The sequence below is a fragment of the Oncorhynchus keta genome, chromosome 30 (genome assembly GCF_023373465.1).
Source record: "Oncorhynchus keta strain PuntledgeMale-10-30-2019 chromosome 30, Oket_V2, whole genome shotgun sequence".
NCBI lineage: Eukaryota > Metazoa > Chordata > Actinopteri > Salmoniformes > Salmonidae > Oncorhynchus > Oncorhynchus keta.
In genome coordinates this window covers 28,308,763-28,330,151 of record NC_068450.1, presented here as the reverse complement: position 1 = coordinate 28,330,151, position 21,389 = coordinate 28,308,763, and the positions used below count along the sequence as shown (strand labels likewise).

The following is a 21,389-nucleotide window of genomic DNA, read 5'->3' as shown; positions in this document are numbered from 1 at the left end:
TGTCAGGCACGGCACAGAAGACCTATCAGGTTGACCAGGCGATGCATTACGAGGTGCTGAAAAAGGAGATCCTGCACCGGTATGGTTACACTCTGATTAGTAGGGCATAAAGATTCCATGATTGGGCATATGATCTTACAGCATCCCACCGATCACAAATGCATGATCTAATTAGGCTGGCTAACTGCTGAGCCCCTGAAGCTCACGACCATCGAGAAAGTGGTCATAGATAAATGTATACATTCTCTCCCGTTCAAAGCTAAAAAAGTTAGCCAGCCAAACTAACCTCCAGAGCACAGATCAACTGGTGGAAGGACAACAGGTAGCTTTGGAGGTCCTGCACAGTGGACAAGCACGGAAGGAGGAACCCTCCACTCGCCCGAAGGAGCGAAAAAGGATGGAGGACCACGCCTTGACACCGGCCAAGGATGGAGGAACAACAACAGCCAGCTCCATGAGATGACGCCCCTTCTTGGACAGCAGGAAATGCTATGAGTGTGGCGAGCCGGGACACATCGCCTGGAACGGTTTAAGCGGCGATGTCCCAATGCCTTCGGCCTCAACCAGTGAGGTAGCCAACGGGCGGCCCTGCGGCTTGCTGATGGCATTCTGGACTATGGAGAGTGGTCCTTTCCCTGTCACCCCGGTAAGAGCCAATGGAAAGGACACCACGGCACTTGTGGACTCTGGGAGTATGGTGATCCGACCTGACATCGCCCAGTCCCCAAACCTGGCGGAGACCGTAGCAATCATGCACATACACGGTGAGACCAAGGACTACCCTACCACACTCCTCCACTTACAGACCACAAAGGGAAAACACACAGGACCAGTGGGAGTCATCCCAAACCTGCCTGTGCTGGTCCTTATCGGGAGGGATTTCCCGATGGTCCGCCAACTGTGGACCAGTATGTCTGGAGACGTTGGGAATCTAGGGAACCAGAAGGGAGTAGGAAGCCAGAGAGTTGGGAGAGCTGCTGAGCCAAGCCCAGAAGCAGGAGCTGAGGGATTTGGTCGGCAGAAACCTGGATGTGTTCTCCAGTGAACCAGGACACACCGATCTGGCACAGCATCATCACCAAACCCGGGAAAAAGGTGAAGTTGAGACCCTACCGCCTACAGGAAGCAAGGAGAGAGGCTGTTAGGACCGAGGTAAAAACGATGTTGGAAGCTGATATAATCGAATAGTGAGTGGTGCAGCCCCATACTGTTTGTGCCGAAACCAGACGGCACCATTCCATTCTGTAATGATTTTAGAAAGGTCAATTAAATCGCCTATCCCATGCCCCGACTTGATGAATTAATCAAACGGCTAGGGACCGCCCGATTAATACGCATGCTCGACCTGATGAAAGTTTATGGGCAGGTACCCTTAACTCCCGAGGCACAGGAGACAACTGCTTTTGACACCCCGGATGGACTGTTCCATTACAAGAAGCTGCCCTTTGGGCTGCACGAGGCCCCGGCCACCTTCCAGAGGTTGATGGACCGGGTTCTCTGACCCCATCGGGAGTATGCGGCGGCGTACATTGACGATATTGTGATCCATGGGAGCGAGTGGGAGACACATTTAAACCAGCTGAGCGCGGTATTGCGGGCCTTACGGGAGGTAGGGCTAACAGCGAACCTAAAGAAATGTCGGCTTGGCCTGTGGGAAGCTGAATACCTGGGGTACACGATAGGGAGAGGGTTGTGTCAAACCCCAGGTGAAGAAGGTGGAGGTGATTTGGGACTGGCCCCACCCCCTCACCAAGAAGCAGGTACAAACGTTTGTGGGGTTGACTAGTTACTACCAGAGATTTATTCCCCACTTTGCCTCCCTAGCCAGCCCCCTGACAGATCTGACCAGGAGCCGTCTGCCCGCCCAGGTGACGTGGACCGAGGAGACTGAAAAAGCCTTCCAGGACCTAAAGGGAGCACTGTGTTCTGGACCCATGCTGGTGACCCTGAACTTCTCCAAACCACTGGTGGTACAGACTGATGCGTCCGAAACAGGGGTGGGTGCCGACCTATCACAGCTGCAAGAAGGTGAGGAACACCAGGTCATGTACATTACCCGGAAGCTGTTGCTGTGGGAACAAAAATATTGAACGGTGGAGAAAGACTGTCTCGCGATCAAGTCGGCGTTGGAAACGCTGAAGTATTACTTATTGGGACGGCACTTCACCCTTGTGATAGACCATGCACCACTGGTTTGGATTTCACGGTATAAGGACAGTAACGCTCGGGGTCACCCGCTGGTTCCTATCCTTACAGCCCTTTGCTTTCTCTGTCGTCCACAGATCAGGTGCAGCCCATGGAAATGCCGATGCCCTCTCCAGGAGGGATGCTCTAGGGAATTGGTCCGCTCTAGGGAGCTGGACTGAGGAGGGGGGTGTAGCAGACGGCAGGGAGAGGTGAGGGGAGTGGTTATTGAGGGGAGATATCTTGCAGCCCGCTGGCTCCACCCCCAAGCCTTATATAGACTTCCTGCCCCAACGAGGAGAGGCTAATAGAGAAAGTGGCCTGCACAAAGAGGCAGAGAAAGTGAAACGTGCGTTATGAAGAGTGGAAGAAGAGAGGACAATATCTTTGAGCTTACCTATTGTGACTTGGACTGTCGGATTACCTCCCCTTGTGTACCGAACCGGATTGGCTGAGGACCCGAGTTTTAGGATTACCCCTGGAGAACGGAATGGAGAACGGCTTGTGGACTGTGAAGTAATTGGTGAATTCTCCCTTATTCCCCAGTGTACAAAAATCCCTAATACACTTCCCATTTGTATTCTAGTTGTGCTACTGGTGCATGTTTTGTTATTGAACTTGGGGACGTGGAAACCCCACAGCCTGCTACAATACATTCTATCAATATATACTGAGTATATAAAACATTATTTCCATAACAAAGACTGACTAGGTGAAAGCTATGGTCCCTTATTGATGTCACTTATTAAATCCACTTCAATCAATGTAAATGAAGGATTGTTTATGTGTGCCATTCAGAGGGTGAATAGGCAAGACAAAATATTTAAGTGCCTTTGAACTGGGTATTGCAACACTGGTGGGTTTTTCACACTCAACAGTTTCCTGTGTGTATCAAGAATGGTCCACCACTCAAAGGACATCCAGCCAACTTGACACAACCGTGGGAAGCATTGTGATCAACATGGGCCAGTATCCCTGTGGAATGCTTTTGACACCTTGTAGAGTCCATGCCCTGACAAATTGAGGATGTTCTGAAGGAAAAGAGGGAGTAAAATGCTATGCATTGTAGTTTTAATCACTGGAAGTCAATGAAAACTCTTGAGGATGAGTTCAGTTATTTTCCTCCCTACTCCAGGGAGAGCTAGGCTTGCCTGGACCATCTGGACTGGATGGGGAGAAAGTATGGTAGTCACACTAATGTCCAGTCATTTTGAATAGCCCATCAAATCAGCATATTATTCCAATGTTCGCTGAACAGAACAGTCATTCAGTACATGTTGTATTTAATGCATTGTTTTTTATCTGGGATGATCATGAACATAGTTAATCAAAGCTCCCCTCACCTTTGAACTCTACCCTCCTCTCCTGTTAGGGTCCAAAGGGAGATATGGGGGAGACAGGGTCAATCGGAGAGAAAGGAGAGAAAGGAGAGATGGGTCTCTCTGGGCCAGGGGTAAGTAGAGAGAGACTAGTCATACACTGATGGGTCTCTAGGTCAGTGGTTAGTATAGATAGACTAGAGTCCAACACTGAGTCTCTCTAGGTCAGTGGTTAGTATAGATAGACTAGTCATACACTGAGTCTCTCTAGGTCAGTGGTTAGTATAGATAGACTAGTCATACACTGAGTCTCTCTAGGTCAGTGGTTAGTATAGATAGACTAGTCATACACTGAGTCTCTCTAGGTCAGTGGTTAGTATAGATAGACTAGTCATACACTGAGTCTCTCTAGGTCAGTGGTTAGTATAGATAAACTAGAGTCCAACACTGAGTCTCTAGGTCAGTGGTTAGTATAGATAGAGTAGTTATACACTGAGTGTCTCTAGGTCAGTGGTTAGTATAGATAGAGTAGTTAAACACTGAGTCTCTAGGCCAGTGGTTAGTATAGATATACTAGAGTCCAACACTGAGTGTCTCTAGGTCAGTGGTTAGTATAGATAGACTAGAGTCCAACACTGAGTCTCTAGGTCAGTGGTTAGTATAGATAGACTAGTCATACACTGAGTGTCTCTAGGTCAGTGGTTAGTATAGATAGACTAGTCATACACTGAGTCTCTAGGCCAGTGGTTAGTATAGATAGACTAGAGTCCAACACTGAGTCTCTAGGTCAGTGGTTAGTATAGATAGACTAGTCATACACTGAGTGTCTCTAGGTCAGTGGTTAGTATAGATAGACTAGTCATACACTGAGTCTCTCTAGGTCAGTGGTTAGTATAGATAGACTAGTCATACACTGAGTCTCTAGGCCAGTGGTTAGTATAGATAGACTAGTCATACACTGAGTCTCTCTGGGTCAGTGGTTAGTATAGATAGACGAGTCATACACTGTCTCTCTAGGTCAGTGGTTAGTATAGATAGACTAGAGTCCAACACTGAGTCTCTCTAGGTCAGTGGTTAGTATAGATAGACGAGTCATACACTGTCTCTCTAGGTCAGTGGTTAGTATAGATAAACTAGAGTCCAACACTGAGTCTCTAGGTCAGTGGTTAGTATAGATAGAGTAGTTATACACTGAGTGTCTCTAGGTCAGTGGTTAGTATAGATAGAGTAGAGTCCAACACTGAGTCTCTAGGTCAGTGGTTAGTATAGATAGACTAGTCATACACTGAGTGTCTCTAGGTCAGTGGTTAGTATAGATAGACTAGTCATACACTGAGTCTCTAGGCCAGTGGTTAGTATAGATAGACTAGAGTCCAACACTGAGTCTCTAGGTCAGTGGTTAGTATAGATAGACTAGTCATACACTGAGTCTCTCTAGGTCAGTGGTTAGTATAGATATACTAGTCATACACTGAGTCTCTAGGTCAGTGGTTAGTATAGATATACTAGTCATACACTGAGTCTCTCTAGGTCAGTGGTTAGTATAGATATACTAGTCATACACTGAGTCTCTAGGTCAGTGGTTAGTATAGATATACTAGTCATACACTGAGTCTCTCTAGGTCAGTGGTTAGTATAGATAGACTAGTCATACACTGAGTCTCTAGGTCAGTGGTTAGTATAGATAGACTAGTCATACACTGAGTCTCTCTAGGTCAGTGGTTAGTATAGATATACTAGTCATACACTGAGTCTCTCTAGGTCAGTGGTTAGTATAGATAGATGAGTCATACACTGAGTCTCTCTCGGTCAGTGGTTAGTATAGATAGACTAGTCATACACTGAGTCTCTAGGTCAGTGGTTAGTATAGATAGACTAGTCATACACTGAGTCTCTCTAGGTCAGTGGTTAGTATAGATAGACTAGTCATACACTGAGTCTCTAGGCCAGTGGTTAGTATAGATAGACTAGTCATACACTGTCTATCTAGGTCAGTGGTTAGTATAGATAGACTAGAGTCCAACACTGAGTCTCTCTAGGTCAGTGGTTAGTATAGATAGACTAGTCATACACTGTCTCTCTAGGTCAGTGGTTAGTATAGATAGACTAGTCATACACTGTCTCTCTAGGTCAGTGGTTAGTATAGATAGACTAGAGTCCAACACTGAGTCTCTCTAGGTCAGTGGTTAGTATAGATAGACTAGTCATACACTGTCTCTCTAGGTCAGTGGTTAGTATAGATAGACTAGTCATACACTGTCTCTCTAGGTCAGTGGTTAGTATAGATAGACTAGTCATACACTGTCTCTCTAGGTCAGTGGTTAGTATAGATAGACTAGTCATACACTGTCTCTCTAGGTCAGTGGTTAGTATAGATAGACTAGTCATACACTGAGTCTCTCTAGGTCAGTGGTTAGTATAGATAGACTAGTCATACACTGTCTCTCTAGGTCAGTGGTTAGTATAGATATACTAGAGTCCAACACTGTCTCTCTAGGTCAGTGGTTAGTATAGATAGACTAGTCTTACACTGAGTCTCTCTAGGTCAGTGGTTAGTATAGATATACTAGTCCAACACTGTCTCTCTAGGCCAGTGGTTAGTATAGATATACTAGTCATACACTGTCTATCTAGGTCAGTGGTTAGTATAGATAGACTAGTCATACACTGTCTATCTAGGTCAGTGGTTAGTATAGATATACTAGTCATACACTGTCTCTCTAGGTCAGTGGTTAGTATAGATATACTAGTCATACACTGTCTATCTAGGTCAGTGGTTAGTATAGATATACTAGTCATACACTGTCTCTCTAGGCCAGTGGTTAGTATAGATAGACGAGTCATACACTGTCTCTCTAGGTCAGTGGTTAGTATAGATAGACTAGTCATACACTGTCTCTCTAGGTCAGTGGTTAGTATAGATAGACGAGTCATACACTGTCTCTCTAGGCCAGTGGTTAGTATAGATATACTAGAGTCCAACACTGTCTCTCTAGGTCAGTGGTTAGTATAGATAGACGAGTCATACACTGTCTCTCTAGGTCAGTGGTTAGTATAGATAGACGAGTCATACACTGTCTCTCTAGGTCAGTGGTTAGTATAGATAGACTAGTCATACACTGTCTCTCTAGGCCAGTGGTTAGTATAGATAGACGAGTCATACACTGTCTCTCTAGGTCAGTGGTTAGTATAGATAGACGAGTCATACACTGTCTCTCTAGGTCAGTGGTTAGTATAGATAGACTAGTCATACACTGTCTCTCTAGGTCAGTGGTTAGTATAGATAGACGAGTCATACACTGTCTCTCTAGGTCAGTGGTTAGTATAGATAGACTAGTCATACACTGTCTCTCTAGGCCAGTGGTTAGTATAGATAGACTAGTCATACACTGTCTCTCTAGGTCAGTGGTTAGTATAGATAGACGAGTCATACACTGTCTCTCTAGGTCAGTGGTTAGTATAGATAGACTAGTCATACACTGTCTCTCTAGGCCAGTGGTTAGTATAGATAGACTAGTCATACACTGTCTATCTAGGTCAGTGGTTAGTATAGATAGACTAGAGTCCAACACTGAGTCTCTCTAGGTCAGTGGTTAGTATAGATAGACGAGTCATACACTGTCTCTCTAGGTCAGTGGTTAGTATAGATAGACGAGTCATACACTGTCTCTCTAGGTCAGTGGTTAGTATAGATATACTAGAGTCCAACACTGTCTCTCTAGGTCAGTGGTTAGTATAGATAGACGAGTCATACACTGTCTCTCTAGGTCAGTGGTTAGTATAGATAGACTAGTCATACACTGAGTCTCTAGGCCAGTGGTTAGTATAGATAGACTAGTCATACACTGTCTCTCTAGGTCAGTGGTTAGTATAGATATACTAGTCATACACTGAGTCTCTCTAGGTCAGTGGTTAGTATAGATATACTAGAGTCCAACACTGAGTCTCTCTAGGTCAGTGGTTAGTATAGATAGACTAGTCATACACTGTCTCTCTAGGTCAGTGGTTAGTATAGATATACTAGAGTCCAACACTGTCTCTCTAGGTCAGTGGTTAGTATAGATAGACGAGTCATACACTGTCTCTCTATGTCAGTGGTTAGTATAGATAGACGAGTCATACACTGTCTCTCTAGGTCAGTGGTTAGTATAGATAGACGAGTCATACACTGAGTCTCTCTAGGTCAGTGGTTAGTATAGATAGACTAGTCATACACTGAGTCTCTCTAGGTCAGTGGTTAGTATAGATAGACTAGTCATACACTGAGTCTCTAGGCCAGTGGTTAGTATAGATATACTAGAGTCCAACACTGTCTCTCTAGGTCAGTGGTTAGTATAGATAGACGAGTCATACACTGTCTCTCTAGGTCAGTGGTTAGTATAGATAGACTAGAGTCCAACACTGTCTCTCTAGGTCAGTGGTTAGTATAGATAGACTAGTCATACACTGAGTCTCTCTAGGTCAGTGGTTAGTATAGATATACTAGTCATACACTGAGTCTCTCTAGGTCAGTGGTTAGTATAGATAGACGAGTCATACACTGTCTCTCTAGGTCAGTGGTTAGTATAGATATACTAGTCATACACTGAGTCTCTCTAGGTCAGTGGTTAGTATAGATATACTAGTCATACACTGAGTCTCTCTAGGTCAGTGGTTAGTATAGATATACTAGTCATACACTGAGTCTCTCTAGGTCAGTGGTTAGTATAGATAGACTAGAGTCCAACACTGTCTCTCTAGGTCAGTGGTTAGTATAGATAGACTAGTCATACACTGAGTCTCTCTAGGTCAGTGGTTAGTATAGATATACTAGTCATACACTGAGTCTCTCTAGGTCAGTGGTTAGTATAGATAGACGAGTCATACACTGTCTCTCTAGGTCAGTGGTTAGTATAGATATACTAGTCATACACTGAGTCTCTCTAGGTCAGTGGTTAGTATAGATAGACTAGTCATACACTGTCTCTCTAGGTCAGTGGTTAGTATAGATAGACTAGTCATACACTGTCTCTCTAGGTCAGTGGTTAGTATAGATATACTAGAGTCCAACACTGTCTCTCTAGGTCAGTGGTTAGTATAGATAGACGAGTCATACACTGTCTCTCTAGGTCAGGGGTTAGTATAGATATACTAGAGTCCAACACTGTCTCTCTAGGTCAGTGGTTAGTATAGATATACTAGAGTCCAACACTGTCTCTCTAGGTCAGTGGTTAGTATAGATAGACGAGTCATACACTGTCTCTCTAGGTCAGTGGTTAGTATAGATAGACTAGTCATACACTGTCTCTCTAGGCCAGTGGTTAGTATAGATAGACGAGTCATACACTGTCTCTCTAGGTCAGTGGTTAGTATAGATAGACTAGTCATACACTGTCTCTCTAGGTCAGTGGTTAGTATAGATATACTAGTCATACACTGTCTCTCTAGGTCAGTGGTTAGTATAGATATACTAGAGTCCAACACTGTCTCTCTAGGTCAGTGGTTAGTATAGATATACTAGTCATACACTGAGTCTCTCTAGGTCAGTGGTTAGTATAGATAGACGAGTCATACACTGTCTCTCTAGGTCAGTGGTTAGTATAGATATACTAGTCATACACTGTCTCTCTAGGTCAGTGGTTAGTATAGATATACTAGAGTCCAACACTGTCTCTCTAGGTCAGTGGTTAGTATAGATAGACGAGTCATACACTGTCTCTCTAGGTCAGTGGTTAGTATAGATATACTAGAGTCCAACACTGTCTCTCTAGGTCAGTGGTTAGTATAGATAGACGAGTCATACACTGTCTCTCTAGGTCAGTGGTTAGTATAGATATACTAGAGTCCAACACTGTCTCTCTAGGTCAGTGGTTAGTATAGATAGACTAGTCATACACTGAGTCTCTCTAGGTCAGTGGTTAGTATAGATATACTAGTCATACACTGAGTCTCTCTAGGTCAGTGGTTAGTATAGATAGACTAGAGTCCAACACTGTCTCTCTAGGTCAGTGGTTAGTATAGATATACTAGAGTCCAACACTGTCTCTCTAGGTCAGTGGTTAGTATAGATATACTAGAGTCCAACACTGTCTCTCTAGGTCAGTGGTTAGTATAGATATACTAGAGTCCAACACTGTCTCTCTAGGTCAGTGGTTAGTATAGATAGACGAGTCATACACTGAGTCTCTCTAGGTCAGTGGTTAGTATAGATAGACTAGTCATACACTGTCTCTCTAGGTCAGTGGTTAGTATAGATAGACTAGTCATACACTGTCTCTCTAGGTCAGTGGTTAGTATAGATAGACTAGAGTCCAACACTGTCTCTCTAGGTCAGTGGTTAGTATAGATAGACTAGTCATACACTGTCTCTCTAGGTCAGTGGTTAGTATAGATATACTAGTCATACACTGAGTCTCTCTAGGTCAGTGGTTAGTATAGATAGACGAGTCATACACTGTCTCTCTAGGTCAGTGGTTAGTATAGATAGACTAGTCATACACTGAGTCTCTCTAGGTCAGTGGTTAGTATAGATAGACGAGTCATACACTGTCTCTCTAGGTCAGTGGTTAGTATAGATAGACGAGTCATACACTGTCTCTCTAGGTCAGTGGTTAGTATAGATAGACTAGAGTCCAACACTGTCTCTCTAGGTCAGTGGTTAGTATAGATAGACGAGTCATACACTGAGTCTCTCTAGGTCAGTGGTTAGTATAGATATACTAGTCATACACTGTCTCTCTAGGTCAGTGGTTAGTATAGATAGACGAGTCATACACTGTCTCTCTAGGTCAGTGGTTAGTATAGATATACTAGAGTCCAACACTGTCTCTCTAGGTCAGTGGTTAGTATAGATAGACGAGTCATACACTGAGTCTCTCTAGGTCAGTGGTTAGTATAGATATACTAGTCATACACTGAGTCTCTAGGCCAGTGGTTAGTATAGATAGACGAGTCATACACTGAGTCTCTCTAGGTCAGTGGTTAGTATAGATATACTAGAGTCCAACACTGTCTCTCTAGGTCAGTGGTTAGTATAGATAGACGAGTCATACACTGAGTCTCTCTAGGTCAGTGGTTAGTATAGATAGACGAGTCATACACTGTCTCTCTAGGTCAGTGGTTAGTATAGATATACTAGAGTCCAACACTGTCTCTCTAGGTCAGTGGTTAGTATAGATAGACGAGTCATACACTGTCTCTCTAGGTCAGTGGTTAGTATAGATAGACTAGTCATACACTGTCTCTCTAGGTCAGTGGTTAGTATAGATATACTAGAGTCCAACACTGTCTCTCTAGGTCAGTGGTTAGTATAGATAGACGAGTCATACACTGAGTCTCTCTAGGTCAGTGGTTAGTATAGATAGACTAGTCATACACTGTCTCTCTAGGTCAGTGGTTAGTATAGATATACTAGAGTCCAACACTGTCTCTCTAGGTCAGTGGTTAGTATAGATAGACTAGTCTTACACTGAGTCTCTCTAGGTCAGTGGTTAGTATAGATAGACTAGTCATACACTGAGTCTCTCTAGGTCAGTGGTTAGTATAGATAGACTAGAGTCCAACACTGAGTCTCTCTGGGTCAGTGGTTAGTATAGATAGACTAGTCCTACACTGTCTCTCTAGGTCAGTGGTTAGTATAGAGAGACTAGAATCATACACTGATACTGATAGACAGACAGTTGAGTGGCACAACCTGTTGAGTGGCACGACCTGTTGAGTGGCACGACCTGTTGATTGGCACGACCTGTTGAGTGGCACGACCTGTTGAGTGGCACGACCTGTTGAGTGGCACAACCTGTTGAGTGCTGTAAGAAGATGTTAAATCCCCCTGTCTGTCTGTGTCTCAGGGAATAGATGGACAGAAGGGAGAGATGGGAGACTCCAGGCTGGAAGATAACCTGGTGAGAGAAACACACTGAAAGTCACTGTGCACAAGTTGGCCCACAGGGCATTGGTTTTAACACTGCTTCAGACAGACAGTGGGATGACATTGATATGATCATCTTGATTGTGTTCTGTTCAGGTTCAGATGATTTCTCAGCCGGGCCCCCCAGGACTCCCAGGCCCGCCAGGACTCCCCGGACCTCCAGGGTACATGGTGAGTGTTAGAATATAACAGCTTCACCCCTCTGTTCCCCAATATACATGATGCGGCTGAATCCCTTCAGATACATAGCCCTGATATGATCTCTGTGTCTTCCAGGGTCACCATGGAATGTCTGGCCCTAAGGTAAGAGATCCAGTAATGTCTGTATTCTGAACCTATTCTGGAGTGTAGAGTGAGAATCCTGTGTTCCCATGCAGGGAGAGCCTGGAGACAGCGCTAAAGGGGAAAAGGGAGACATTGGACCTGCTGGACTGAGGGTGAGTGATACTGTAGACCAGAGGTAGATTCAGACACGGGCAGCTTTAATCGGAGCGGATGGTCGAGGGGCCGGAACATAATTATGATAACTTGGACACTGCAAATTGACCACAACTATCCCAAAAAGAGGGGAGTTTTGCAAATAACTATCATTGCATATGTTGATTACATTGAGACACCGTGTGATCTTTTTTCTCACAGTGATCTTTTTTTATTAGTGGGAATATTTGGAAACAGATTGACTAAAGTAAACTCATTTTCAGCTAAATTCCTGGTTATTTTAGTCTTTTTAACAAAGAAATAATATCCCAAAAATTAAATAACAATAATAATAATAATTTACACTACATGACCAAAAGTATGTAGAAACCTGCTCGTCAAAAATCTCATTCCAAAGTCATGGGCATTAATATGGAGTTGGTCCCCCCCTTTGCTGCTATAACAGCCTCCACTCTTCTGGGAAGGCTTTCCACTAGATGTTGGAACATTGCTGCAGGGACTTGCTTCCATTCAGCCACAACAGCATTAGTGAGGTCGGGCACTGATGTTGGGCGATGCATTCGGACAGGTAGCGTTCTCCTGGCACCCGCCAAACCCAGATTTGTCTTTCGGACTGCCGGTAAAGCGTGATTCATCACTCCAGGGAACGTGTTTCCACTGCTCCAGAGTTCAATGGTGGAGAGCTTTACACCACCCCAACCGATGCTTGGCAATGAGTATGGTGATCTTAGGCTTGTGAGCGGCTGCTCGGCCATGGAAACCCATTTAATGAAGCTCCCAACGAACAGTTATTGTGCTGACGTTGCTTCCAGAGGCAGTTTGGAACTCGGTAGTGAGTATTGCATCCGAGGACAGATGCTTTTTAACGAGCTACGCGCTTCAGCACTCGGCGGTCCCTGTTCTGTGAGCTTGTGTGGCTCCTAGACATTTCCATTTCACAATAACAGCACTTACAGTTGACCGGGGCAGCTCTAGCAGGGCAGAGATTTTACAAACTGACTTGTTGGAAAGGTAGCATCCTATGACAGTGCCACATTGAAAGTCACTGAGCTCTTCAGTAAGTAATAGCCGCAAAACACCAGTCTCAACATCAACAGTGAAGAGGTGACTCCGGGATGCTGGCCTTCTAGGCAGAGTTGCAAAGAAAAATACATATCTCAGACTGGCCAATAAAAATAAAATATTAAGATGGGCAAAATAACACAGACACTGGACAGAGGAACTCTGCCTAGAAGACCAGCATCCCCGAGTGGCCTCTTCACTGTTGACGTTGAGACTAGTGTTTTGCGGTTCTTGGCAATTTCTCGCATGGAATAGCCTTCATTTCTCAGAACAAGAATAGACTGATGAGTTTCAGAAGAAAGTTCTTTGTTTCTGGTCATTTTGAGCCTGTAATCGAACCCACAAATGCTGATGCTCCAGATACTTAACTAGTCTAAAGAAGGACAGCTTTATTGCTTCTTTAATCAGAACAACAGTTTTCAGCTGTGCTAACATAATTGCAAAAGGGATTTATAATTATCTATTAGCCTTTCTAAAATGATAAAATTGGATTCGCTAACACAACGTGGCATTGGAACACAGGAGTGATGGGCCTCTGTACACCTATGTAGATATTCCATAAAAAATCAGCTGTTTCCAACTACAATAGTCATTTACAACATTAACAATGTCTACACTGTATTTCTGATCAATTTGATGTTATTTTAATGGACAAAAAATGTGCTTTTCTTTCAAAAACAAGGACATTTCTAAGTGAGCCCAAACTTTTGAACGGTAGTATGTATGAGATTAGGAGGAAGAAGACCAGCAGTATGATGATGTCCAACATACAGTATTTCTGTCCTCTCCAGGGTATGGACGGTCCTCAGGGTCCCCCTGGTCCCACAGGATTGGTGGGTCTCCCAGGCACAAAAGGAGAGAAGGTGGGTGACGCCATTATCATCAGATAACTTCAGTATATCAGGCCTCCAGTCATTGCATTTCATGGTCTTAGTCATGCTGGCACTGATTCATTCATGAATGTGTGTTAACAGGGCAAGTCCGGGGAGCCTGGAATGGATGTAAGGATGAAAGTGTTTTTGACCTTTGACCTGCCACACAGGGAACTCCCTGCAGCTCACACTAACCTGTTCCTCTCTCTACAGGGTTTCCCAGGCCTGATTGGTGAGAAGGGATCCCGGGGAGACAGAGGAGACAAGGTTGGAGGAGCATCTTCTTCTCTGCTCTAGCCCAGAGTCCTGCTATGATTACACATAATAATCAATGTTGCTGTACCTGTATAGTCACCTGCCATCATTGACTTAGGTCTTGCCAGTTTAAAGTTGATGGGTTAACCAATACGTGTTAGAAGGGGTGTAACGTACTTAAATCATTTAAAGTACTATGTAAGTAGTTTTTTGGAGGTATTTGTACTTTACTTTTCTATTTATACTTTTGACTCCTTTTACTTCACTTCTAAAGAAATAATGCACTTTTTACTCCAAACATTTTCCCTGACACCCAAAAGTACTCATTAGTCATTTTATATACTTTACTTTCATTCAAGTATGACAATTGTGTACTTTTTCCATCACTGCATGTTAATACCATAAAACATTGGGTAAGGATCTCAGATTAATTAGTAATGGTTACTATGACCACACAAGGACCATAAGTACACTACTAGGGTGCTGTAGGGAACTGTAGTTGTTAATATACTAGGATGTGAATTTGGCCACCAAAATACACAGCATCCAATCCAATTGTATTTGTCACTAGCGCCAACTACAACAGGTATAGACTTTAACGTGACATACTTACGAGCTGTTTTCCAACAATGCAGAGTTAAAAGTAATGCTTTTTTTTATTAGCAAACAATAATAACAAAAACAATTCAAGCAAACGGTAACACAATAAAAAAATAAAAGGCTATATACAAGGAGTACCAGTACTGAGTCAATGTGCAGGGGTACGAGGTAGTTGAGGTATTTGAGGTAATACAGTATGTACATGTGGGTTGGGGTAAAAGTGACTAGGCAGTCAGGATATATAATAAACAGAGTAGCAGCAGCATATGTAAAGAGTGAAATTGTGTATATTTGAGGGTGTGTGTTTGTGGAGTCAATATGCCTGTGTGTGTGTGTGTGTGTGTGTGTGTGTGTGTGTGTGTGTGTGTGTGTGTGTGTGTGTGTGTGTGTGTGTGTGTGTGTGTGTGTGTGTGTGTGTGTGTGTGTGTGTGTGTGTGTGTGCGAGTGAGTGAGTGAGTGAGTGAGTGAGTGTATTTTGTGAGTGTGTGTGTGAGTGTATTTTTGTGTGTGTGTGTGTGTGTGTGTGTGTGTGTGTGTGTGTGTGTGTGTGTGTGTGTGTGTGTGTGTGTGTGTGTGTGTGTGTGTTGTGTGTGTATTTTGTGTGTGTGTGTGAGTGTATTTTGTGTGTGTGTGAGTGTATTTTGTGTGTGTGTGTGTGTATTTTGTGTGTGTGTGAGTGTATTTTGTGTGTGTGTGAGTGTATTTTGTGTGTGTGTGTGTGTATTTTGTGTGTGTGAGTGTATTTTGTGTGTGTGTGTTGGAGTGTATTTTGTGTGTGTAAAAAAGGGGGTCAATGCAAATAGTCCGGACAGCCGTTTGATTAGCTGTTGACTTGGGGGTAGAAGCTGTTTAGGAGCCTTTTGGTTCCAGACTGGGCGCACCGGGACCGCTTGCAGTGCGGTAGCAGAGAGAACAGTCTATGACTTGGGGGTAGAAGCTGTTTAGGAGCCTTTTGGTTCCAGACTGGGCGCACCGGGACCGCTTGCAGTGCGGTAGCAGAGAGAACAGTCTATGACTTGGGGGTAGAAGCTGTTTAGGAGCCTTTTGGTTCCAGACTGGGCGCACCGGGACCGCTTGCAGTGCGGTAGCAGAGAGAACAGTCTATGACTTGGGGGTAGAAGCTGTTTAGGAGCCTTTTGGTTCCAGACTGGGCGCACCGGGACCGCTTGCAGTGCGGTAGCAGAGAGAACAGTCTATGACTTGGGGGTAGAAGCTGTTTAGGAGCCTTTTGGTTCCAGACTGGGCGCACCCGGACCGCTTGCAGTGTGGTAGCAGAGAGAACAGTCTATGACTTGGGGGTAGAAGCTGTTTAGGAGCCTTTTGGTTCCAGACTGGGCGCACCGGGACTGCTTGCAGTGCGGTAGCAGAGAGAACAGTCTATGACTTGGGGGTAGAAGCTGTTTAGGAGCCTTTTGGTTCCAGACTGGGCGCACCGGGACCGCTTGCAGTGCGGTAGCAGAGAGAACAGTCTATGACATGGGGGTAGAAGCTGTTTAGGAGCCTTTTGGTTCCAGACTGGGCGCACCCGGACCGCTTGCAGTGCGGTAGCAGAGAGAACCGTCTATGACTTGGGGGTAGAAGCTGTTTAGGAGCCTTTTGGTTCCAGACTGGGCGCACCGGGACCGCTTGCAGTGCGGTAGCAGAGAGAACAGTCTATGACTTGGGGGTAGAAGCTGTTTAGGAGCCTTTTGGTTCCAGACTGGACGCACCGGGACCGCTTGCAGTGCGGTAGCAGAGAGAACAGTCTATGACTTGGGGGTAGAAGCTGTTTAGGAGCCTTTTGGTTCCAGACTGGGCGCACCCAGACCGCTTGCAGTGCGGTAGCAGAGAGAACAGTCTATGACTTGGGTGGCTGGAGTCGTTTTTAGGACTTTTCTCTGACACTGTCTGGTATAGAGGTCCTGGATTTGTACCGCCTTGCAGGTTGGATGCCAACTAGTTGCCATACCAAGCGGTGATGCAGTCAATCAAGATGCTCTCAATAATGCAGATGTAGAACTTTTTGAGGATCTGGGGTCCATATCAAATCTTTTCAGCCTCTTGAGAGGGAAGAGGCATTGTCGTGCCCCCTTCACGACTGTGTCGATGTGTGTGGACCATGATAGGTCCTTAGTGATGTGGACACTAAGGAACTTGAAGCTCTCGACCTGCTCCACTTTGGCTCCATTGATGTGAATGAGGCCGTGTTCGGCCCTCCATTTCCTGTAGTCCATGATCAGCTCCTTTGTCTTGCTGACGTTGAGGGAGAGGTTGTTGTGCAAGAACCACCATGCCAGGTCTCTGACCTCCTTCCTGTAGGCTGTCTCATCGTCGTCATGATGCCTGCATGAGTGTTTCAAATCCCATTTTCCCTCACTAGTATTTGAAGTCTCTGTGATGTGACAACCACTGTGCTAGTCTAGTTTGCCTTTGTGGCTATGACTTCAGTGAAAGTAATGAAATGATACAAATAATCAGAGTGTTGGGTATAGGGGTGTGGTATAGGGGTGTGATATAGGGGTCTGTTTTTATAGGAGGGGTGTCGTGTCTTTGGCTATGCCGGATTAAGTGATATGACATGCTATTCTATAAAATAATTTCTCCGTAATTAATATTACCTGATTGAGCTAATCATGTAAATGTAATTAACTAGAGAGTCGGGCACCACAAAATAATATTTATAGAGCTGTTATCTTCCGAATAAACTCTTAAAGACCTAGTAATATTTTACATCAATAGCAGTCAATTTTAATCGGCATCTTAATTCAGTCTCATCTGAAAGTTGTAAACTCTTGGTTATCTGCACGAACCCTGGCTAACAAGTTGAACCAGCAATACAAAATTGGGTTCAATCATTTATTTACTAAATACCTAACTAATCACACAGAATTACACATACACATAATTAAATCATAACTTGATTACAAATTACGTCATAAAGGAAAACATCCCTAGCGGGCGGAACAGATATGACAGCTGGTTACACAAAAGAAAAGGGGCTGGGTTTGAGTGAAAGAGCGGGAAGACTGAGGAACAAAGGGAAGAAGCTGTGCTCTCGTAAATACAGTATTTTTTTTATTTATTTCACCTTTATTTAACCAGGTAGGCTAGTTGAGAACAAGTTCTCATTTGCAACTGCAACCTGGCCAAGATAAAGCATAGCAGTGTGAACAGACAACACAGAGTTACACATGGAGTAAACAATTAGCAAGTCAATAACACAGTAGAAAAAATGGGCAGTCTATATACAATGTGTGCAAAAGGCATGAGGAGGTAGGCGAATAATACAATTTTGCAGATTAACACTGGAGTGATAAATGATCAGATGGTCATGTACAGGTAGAGATATTGGTGTGCAAAAGAGCAGAAAAGTAAATAAATAAAAACAGTATAAAAACAGTATGGGAATGAGGTAGGTGAAAATGGGTGAGCTATTTACCTATAGACTATGTACAGCTGCAGCAATCGGTTAGCTGCTCGGATAGCTGATGTTTGAAGTTGGTGAGGGAGATAAAAGTCTCCAACTTCAGCGATTTTTGCAATTCGTTCCAGTCACAGGCAGCAGAGTACTGGAACGAAAGGCGGCCAAATGAGGTGTTGGCTTTAGGGATGATCAGTGAGATACACCTGCTGGAGCGCGTGCTACGGATGGGTGTTGCCATCGTGACCAGTGAACTGAGATAAGGCGGAGCTTTACCTAGCATGGACTTGTAGATGACCTGGAGCCAGTGGGTCTGGCGACGAATATGTGGTGAGGGCCAGCCGACTAGAGCATACAAGTCGCAGTGGTGGGTGGTATAAGGTGCTTTAGTGACAAAACGGATGGCACTGTGATAGACTGCATCCAGTTTGCTGAGTAGAGTGTTGGAAGCCATTTTGTAGATGACATCGCCGAAGTCGAAGATCGGTAGGATAGTCAGTTTTACTAGGGTAAGCTTGGCAGCGTGAGTGAAGGAGGCTTTGTTGCGGAATAGAAAGCCGACTCTTGATTTGATTTTTGATTGGAGATGTTTGATGTGAGTCTGGAAGGAGAGTTTGCAGTCTAGCCAGACACCTAGGTACTTATAGATGTCCACATATTCAAGGTCGGAACCATCCAGGGTGGTGATGCTAGTCGGGCATGCGGGTGCAGGCAGCGATCGGTTGAAAAGCATGCATTTGGTTTTACTCGCGTTTAAGAGCAGTTGGAGGCCACGGAAGGAGTGCTGTATGGCATTGAAGCTCGTTTGGAGGTTTGATAGCACAGTGTCCAATGACGGGCCGAAAGTATATAGAATGGTGTCGTCTGCGTAGAGGTGGATCAGGGAATCGCCCGCAGCAAGAGCAACATCATTGATATATACAGAGAAAAGAGTCTGCCCGAGAATTGAACCCTGTGGCACCCCCATAGAGACTGCCAGAGGACCGGACAGCATGCCCTCCGATTTGACACACTGAACTCTGTCTGCAAAGTAATTGGTGAACCAGGCAAGGCAGTCATCCGAAAAACCGAGGCTGTTGAGTCTGCCGATAAGAATATGGTGATTGACAGAGTCGAAAGCCTTGGCGAGGTCGATGAAGACGGCTGCACAGTACTGTCTTTTATCGATGGCGGTTATGATATCGTTTAGTACCTTGAGTGTGGCTGAGGTGCACCCGTGACCGGCTCGGAAACCAGATTGCACAGCGGAGAAGGTACGGTGGGATTCGAGATGGTCAGTGACCTGTTTGTTGACTTGGCTTTCGAAGACCTTAGATAGGCAGGGCAGGATGGATATAGGTCTATAGCAGTTTGGGTCCAGGGTGTCTCCCCTTTGAAGAGGGGGATGACTGCGGCAGCTTTCAATCCTTGGGGATCTCAGACGATATGAAAGAGAGGTTGAACAGGCTGGTAATAGGGGTTGCGACAATGGCGGCAGATAGTTTCAGAAATAGCGGGTCCAGATTGTCAAGCCCAGCTGATTTGTACGGGTCCAGGTTTTGCAGCTCTTTCAGAACATCTGCTATCTGGATTTGGGTAAAGGAGAACCTGGAGAGGCTTGGGTGAGGAACTACGGGGGGCGGAGCTGTTGGCCGAGGTTGGAGTAGCCAGGCGGAAGGCATGGCCAGCCGTTGAGAAGTGCTTATTGAAGTTTTCGATAATCATGGATTTATCGGTGGAGACCGTGTTTCCTAGCCTCAGTGCAGTGGGCAGCTGGGAGGAGGTGCTCTTGTTCTCCATGGACTTCACAGTGTCCCAGAACTTTTTGGAGTTGGAGCTACAGGATGCAAACTTCTGCCTGAAGAAGCTGGCCTTAGCTTTCCTGACTGACTGCGTGTATTGGTTCCTGACTTCCCTGAACAGTTGCATATCAGTATCTTATGCATTCTAAATTACCGCCCATTTGGAAAAGGAAAATGCAATAAATATTTACTTTGAGCTGTGCTTCGGTAGGATCGTGGTAGATGGAAGGCCGTGTTTCGCAACCGAGTCCTTTGAAGAATGTCTCTGGTTGTCTATTGGATACGTTGTAGTAACGTCATTGGGTGATAAACGGGATACCTAACCCTCGTTTGCATCTGCTGTTGCTAACTCAACAGCGAGGAGGTATCATTTCTGTAGTGAATAAGAGTTCAAAGTTCATACCATTCGCAACCAAAGCTCACGCTGATGTTGGCTTCATACGGCAGTTATTATCTGAACCATTCTGACATAGGACCGTCGTCCTCAAGTCCTCGGAACAGATAGTTACATTGTCGTCAAGGGCTTATATATGAAGGGAGAGGAGGGCGTGTTTGAAAAGTTTCATAGCCCATGTCCCTTCACAGGGGCGGGCCACTGATTGAGCAGAGCCCTGTCTTATGAAAACCCAAATCTCACATTTTAAAAGCTAAAATCACATTTCATCCCATCACAAATAATTTCATCTTCAAACATTTAAATTTAACAACAATTCCATGTGAATCCGATAACTCTGATGTGTAGACTTTCCACTGTAGAGTTGATGTCATCTTATCATTGATGACAATGTCTCAGATGACAACCGAACTGACATCATATTCATTAAGTACCACCGCATATGTTCAATTGGTCGCATTACCAGAATATAGTTCATTTCCCCCCACATACTGATGTTCCCAGAATCTCTATGTTAACCAAGGGTTTTGCAAATGTAACCTCAGTAGGGTAGAGCGAGGAAAAAGGGGGGAAGAGGTATTTATGACTGTCATAAACCTACCCCACAGGCCAACGTCATGACAGGGTTGTATAGTATGGGGTATAGGGGTCTGTTTTTATAGGAGGTGTATATGGGGTATAGGGGGCTGTTTATAGGAGGGGTGTATAGTATGGGGTATTGGGGGCTGTTTTTATAGGAGGGGTGTATAGTATGGGGTATAGGGGGCTGTTTATAGGAGGTGTATAGTATGGGGTATAGGGGGCTGTTTTTATAGGAGGGGTGTATAGTATGGGGTATAGGGGGCTGTTTTTATAGGAGGGGTGTATAGTATGGGGTATAGAGGGCTGTTTATAGGATTTGTACAAGTAATTAACTACGGAAAAGACTAAGAAGATGTTTATTAAGTTGAACTACCAACATGCAACTGCAAAATGTAGTTAAATTACTAGCTGACTTACAAGCTGACTTGCCTGTCTCTCTCTCTCTCTTTCTCTCAATTCAATTTAAGGGCAATTTAAGGGCATATGTTAACATTGCCAAAGCAAGTAGATAATAAACAATAAAAATTAACAGTAAACATTACACTCACAAAAGTTCCAAAATAATAGACATTTCAAACGTCATTATGTGCAAATAG

At 44.5% G+C, this 21,389-nt stretch overlaps 1 protein-coding gene across 1 annotated transcript in view; it reads left to right on the top strand.

The window, feature by feature from the left end:
- LOC118363365 (collagen alpha-1(XXIII) chain-like) overlaps positions 1-21,389 on the top strand; it is a 76,932-nt gene that overhangs the window by 52,108 nt on the left and 3,435 nt on the right. Inside the window, exons 14-21 of the mRNA XM_052488103.1 lie at positions 3,557-3,637; positions 11,330-11,383; positions 11,506-11,580; positions 11,686-11,712; positions 11,787-11,846; positions 13,701-13,772; positions 13,884-13,910; positions 13,995-14,048. Of these exons, the coding sequence (XP_052344063.1) occupies positions 3,557-3,637; positions 11,330-11,383; positions 11,506-11,580; positions 11,686-11,712; positions 11,787-11,846; positions 13,701-13,772; positions 13,884-13,910; positions 13,995-14,048 (450 nt within the window). The remainder of the gene's footprint in view (positions 1-3,556; positions 3,638-11,329; positions 11,384-11,505; positions 11,581-11,685; positions 11,713-11,786; positions 11,847-13,700; positions 13,773-13,883; positions 13,911-13,994; positions 14,049-21,389) is intronic.